The sequence below is a fragment of the Eupeodes corollae genome, chromosome 1, assembly GCF_945859685.1.
Source record: "Eupeodes corollae chromosome 1, idEupCoro1.1, whole genome shotgun sequence".
Lineage (NCBI taxonomy): Eukaryota > Metazoa > Arthropoda > Insecta > Diptera > Syrphidae > Eupeodes > Eupeodes corollae.
This window is the reverse complement of record NC_079147.1, coordinates 201,677,739-201,682,945: the sequence shown is the minus strand read 5'-3', so window position 1 is coordinate 201,682,945 and position 5,207 is coordinate 201,677,739. Positions and strand designations below refer to the sequence as shown.

The 5,207-nt window shown below is 33.7% G+C and overlaps 1 protein-coding gene across 1 annotated transcript; it reads left to right on the top strand.

Annotated features, from left to right (window-relative positions):
* Positions 1 to 3,063: 3,063 nt before the first annotated feature.
* LOC129941807 (cuticle protein 67-like) lies at positions 3,064 to 3,606 on the top strand. Its single transcript, XM_056050536.1, has one exon. It carries the CDS (start codon positions 3,140 to 3,142, stop codon positions 3,551 to 3,553), a length of 414 nt encoding a protein of 137 aa, XP_055906511.1. The 5' UTR covers positions 3,064 to 3,139; the 3' UTR covers positions 3,554 to 3,606.
* The last annotated feature ends 1,601 nt before the right edge of the window (positions 3,607 to 5,207 follow it).

Sequence of the window (5,207 nt, the reverse complement as noted above, 5' to 3'; positions counted from 1 at the left end):
AACGTCCCATACAACATATACGTTTTTATTGACATTGATCATTGACAGACGTAACTTTAAGGTAGTTAAGAACCGCTTTGAACGCAGAAAACAATACCACTGCTGAGATAAAAAAAAATTCCTCTTGATAACCGCTGTTTCTTTTTAGCTAGGAAAGCAATTGAGTAGTAAATTCCTCTTTTGAGCAACTAAGGTGTCGCTATACAAGATCCTAATCATTCCCGTCCTGCTAAACGCTACAGAAGCATGGACCATAACAAAAGTGGAAGAAAACACCTTGGGTCATTCGAGAAAAAATTTCTGCACGTGATTTACGTTCCCATATTCGTAGTTTAGCAAAGAAGATGATGGGACGACAAGCTGTATGGGCTGTACAGCGGCGTAAACTTATTCAGAATGATACAAATCCAAAGATTGATATGAAACCAACTCTCTGGCCCGGAAAGTCTTTGGATGCACACCCACAGGATACCGCAGTAGAGGAAGACCTCGGATCAGGCGGCGGGCACAGGTGGAAAGTGATCCACAAAAATTGGAGTGCATAACTTGAGACGTGTAGCTATACCGACCTAGATGGAGAAGTTTGATGGGTGAGGTCCTAGCTCACACAGGGCTGTGATGCCACCTAAAGTAACACAGTGAATAGAAATTACACCCTTAGTGCAGCACGGATATAGGAATGTCTAAGAAATTTCTTTTTTTTATATTATTTACTTTTTTTTATATAAAAACTTTGGAAAAATAACGAAAATACTCAACGATTTTTTTTAAATTGTGTCTCATTTCTGTACAATAAACATTTAATAGACTCTTACTTACGGGGACAGACAATGTTCAAACAAATGACCTACAATAGGCAAAAATTATAATTCAAAAAACAGGTTAAACATACAGGTTCACGATATAGCATTCTGAAAAGCCAACACCCATTCTTTTACTTAATTTTTAAATAAAGTTGTTTTACAGAATATTATTGAAAAAAAAAAAAATTTTTTTTTAATTTTAAACAATTTTTTTCCAAATTTTATGGAACTCAGTATGCTTTTTGTTTTCAGAATCTCCCTTAAAAACAAAAGTGTAAGTGTAATGTGTACCAAAAATATTAAAAGTAACTCCAAGAACAACATTTTTTCATGGTTTTTAATTTAATAATAAAAGCACTATAACGATTTTCGAAAAAAATGTAATAAATCATTTTTTAATTATTTTAAAAAATAATACAAATTAAATAAGCTGCATCTAGTATAATGGAAAAAACTAACTTGAAAAGTTCAGTCGAAATACTATCTTAATATATTACAATACAGTTAGCATACCAACACATCACTTACAAAAGTACAAAACGAGAAACCTAAATATTAATAATTCCAAATGATGGTAACCCTGTAAAAGCCCACTTTTAATACAATTCACCAATCAAAACAAGACAGAGATAGAGACAATATGGTGTACCGAGAAAACTTTAACAAAAAACTTGTGCCACCTAAAAGTAAAGATTTATGACCTTTGTAAATTGGATATGACCTCACTCAAGTGAACATCTTTTCAGCCACAAAATCATTTTCTTCCTCCAACTATACATTATGGCATAAGATGAAGGTACAAAGGACGAACGACGCACGGACGACAAGAAAAGTCTATAAAAATAACCAAAGACAAGATGGACGACGACGAAGACTAGATGAATAGAAAAAATACAGTTATTTTCATAAGGAGCAACAACAAAAGAAAAAGCATCTTAGGTAACTATGCTTATGATAGCACAGAAGGAAAGGACCAGGGACCTCCGAACGCCCTGAAAATGTATCTGACATATTTGATTTTGTAACAAGAGAATAACTTTGTTTTTGTTTTATTTATATTTAACTGGTCTTGACACGCAATTGAGCGTGTGCTATGAGTGTACGAGTATATGAAAAATGAACTCATCCAAAGCTAATTAATTAATTAAAATTGTGAAGATGTGAAGAAGCGAAGATGGACATCATCAACCCAGAAGAATCTACATTCATTCTTTTTAATCAGCACAGTAATGAAGTTTTGTTTGCTTTATTCTTCTAACCATCCCTTCATGTAGTCATGTTACTTGAAGAATATAATTACACATTTGGAATTATTTACATATGTATAGGCATAGGGCTTTTGGGTACTTTTATGAAATAACACATGTGGACTGTGGAGTATCTCTGAAGAGGTATAGGTACTTGAATAAGTACTCTAACATCAAAAACCACATTCTGTTGACGAAATCAAGTTGAACTATTTTAAAATCAAATTCATTATAGTACATATTATGAATAGCACTTAAAAAATTATGACAACTAATCCAATCGATGGCCAGTGGCAATAGACTCTAAGATTCACAATATATATAGATATTATAAAACAGTGTCTGTCATGCGGTTCAAGAGTTCTTACTCGTACCTCCTCCAATACATATGTGTTTTCGGTGAATTGAATCGACATATTTTAAAATTTGTCAATTAGTTAGCAGATGGCAATTGACTAAAGAGTCATTATTGTGATTTACTTGACAGGTGTGTGAAATTGAATCCACTTTTTGAAATACACGAAATTTAGTTTAGCCAGTGAAGTTTTTCATTTGCGATACAAATTAACGACAAGGTCAATTCATTTCCGGTAAAAAAAAACATATAAAGAAGAACCTGATGTTGCAAGTTGTATTTTTCCACACGCCCTTCAAGTTGCATGATCTTGATCAATGAAAACAGATCAGATCACCTGCTTCAGTGGCTGCTAAGTTTGTGAATGCTTTTTGGAGTTCAGTGATGATGGTGAAGGGCATTTGCCTTGTCTGATTGCTTTAATGAGTTTGGATGCAATCTCAACTTGAATAAGAAATCATAAAAAGGCTTCCCACCAGCTATCATTCATAAAAGTGAATGTTCTGAGTATAAGACTGGATATTACAATAAGGTAAATTGACAGGAATATGGAAAGGCCTAAGTGGGCAACGCGTGAGTTAGCGGAATGTCCACAACTCCACATCATTTCGACCAATAGAAGGTCACTCACTATATTGATCCTTCTATAAAAAGGCAAATAATCATTTGGAATATCATCAGTTTCACACAGTACAGCACTCAGTAAACATTAAAAAAAAGCCCGCATCTTAAAAATGGCTTTCAAAGTAGTTATTATTTTTGCTCTCTTTGCCGCTGTTGCTAACGCCTCTCAATTACATCTTCCATTGGCTTATTCCAATGTTGCAGTTGCCACACCATTGACTTACGCAGGATCAGCTATTGGATCAACTCAGGAAAATGTTATTCGTTCTTTCGGTGGCACTGTCTCACAATACTCTAAGGCAGTAGATACACCATTTTCAAGTGTTCGTAAGACTGACACTCGCATCAACAACAATGTTTATACTCCGGCTTTGGCTAAGACTATCACTTACGCTGCTCCAGGAGCAGTTTACGCTCACGCAGCTCCACTAGTTACTGCTAGAACAGCCGCTATTGCTTATTCACCAGCTGCAACCGTTGCTCATGTGACTTTTGATGGATTCGGAGCACATTATGTGTACTAAGAGATTATTGTTGATTAGTCAAAATTACAAAAGTAAATGTTTTAAATGAAAAACAGTTGTTAAATTTCTTTATCAAGTGAAAACTTTAAATAAGCTTTGTCCATCCGAGTGAAATTGGAGAACTTATCAAACATGGGCTTCGGCTTTAAGTTTCTAGAGCTTTGTTTCGTAATAGAACACAATTTTAAATATCAGATGCTTTACTGAATAATTGAAATATTAGTGCATGTCATGGCATCACTTTAGTGATGCTTAAGCACCGGTGAACACTTTATTTTTTGTGACAGGTATCAATCTGCAGTTTAGGTTTGGTTTGTGGCAATGAATGTTTATACAAAGAAATTACTAAACTAAACAAGTTTGCAGCGTGGATAAAGTGTGGAATACAGAATTGTAAATTTCACACAAATTCATTGGTAGTCTATTTTTTTTAACATCTTACTTCGATGTTCGCTGAAATAAATAATATTCTGTGTTAGCTTTTTTAAAAAGCACCGTTCGTTATATTGGTTTGCATTTGGACGATTTGATAATTTTTTGTTCGTATTTTAAAACAACAAGGTTTTTTAAGGTGAAATTGCTCTCGTTACAGAAAAATAAATTAATCACAACCAATTTCGATCGTTCAAGACTTAGACCTATTTTAAAATCAGCCACATCACAAATTACACCGTAACAAATCCCCACATGGAATGCTAAGTTCCGACCCACAACAAGATTCGAAAAAACATTGCCGCATAGACCACGTATTTTTAATTCCTGTAGTTAAAGTTTGTACACCTGTCAATTTTTTAACGTCTTCTTTAAGTTATAAAAATATGTTCTAAGAACAAATTGGCAATTTTGTAAAATTGTAGGAAAATACCCTACAAATCATCTTTTCGTTTCATATCGAAACTGCCTTGACACTGAATTGTCAATTACTTTTTCGACAAATTTGTACTGACAAATCTTTAATGATGTGAAAAAAATGCAATTTACATAATTGTCAGTATTTTATGGACAATTTCGCCAGGAAACTCTGTTGGGTCTCCAAGTAATACGTCGCCAGTGGCACTATCGGAGTTTTTAACACTGAATAAATATTGGTTTCGAATCGTTAAATGGAGAACAATTTAAAGACAAATTTCATATCGAGAATCCTACGAAGGACACTGTATACTAAAATCCAGGTTTAATGTGCATTACATTGGCTTGGAAGTGGATCTCAGTACCTTGTAGTTGCCGATGGACAGGATGTTATAATATAATCAATTCATCGGTGTGTCAAAAGTGTATGCAATTTAATGGTAGAAAAACTCTTTGATAAAGAAATTCAATGTTCAGGAAATGTAATTTCCGTCCACAACCTTTTAGGGGTTTTGCGAAAACTCATGTGTTTCTGGAATTGTTGATGGTTATTTAATAAGAATTGATGCACCAACAAAATTGCCATGACAAACATGTCTTTGCATTTTTCTGGCAAATTTTTCAAATGTCAATATTTTATGAAATACGGATTTGTCAGAAAAGTGTTACAAATTTGTAGAATTGCCACCTGTAAGTTTTTATGAAAGAGGACCCAGTTGCTTTCTTGTCTTTTTCTGTTTTTCTTTACACAATTTTAAAATTACTTACATTTTACATTAATTACAAAATTTTACCGAAACAAGAA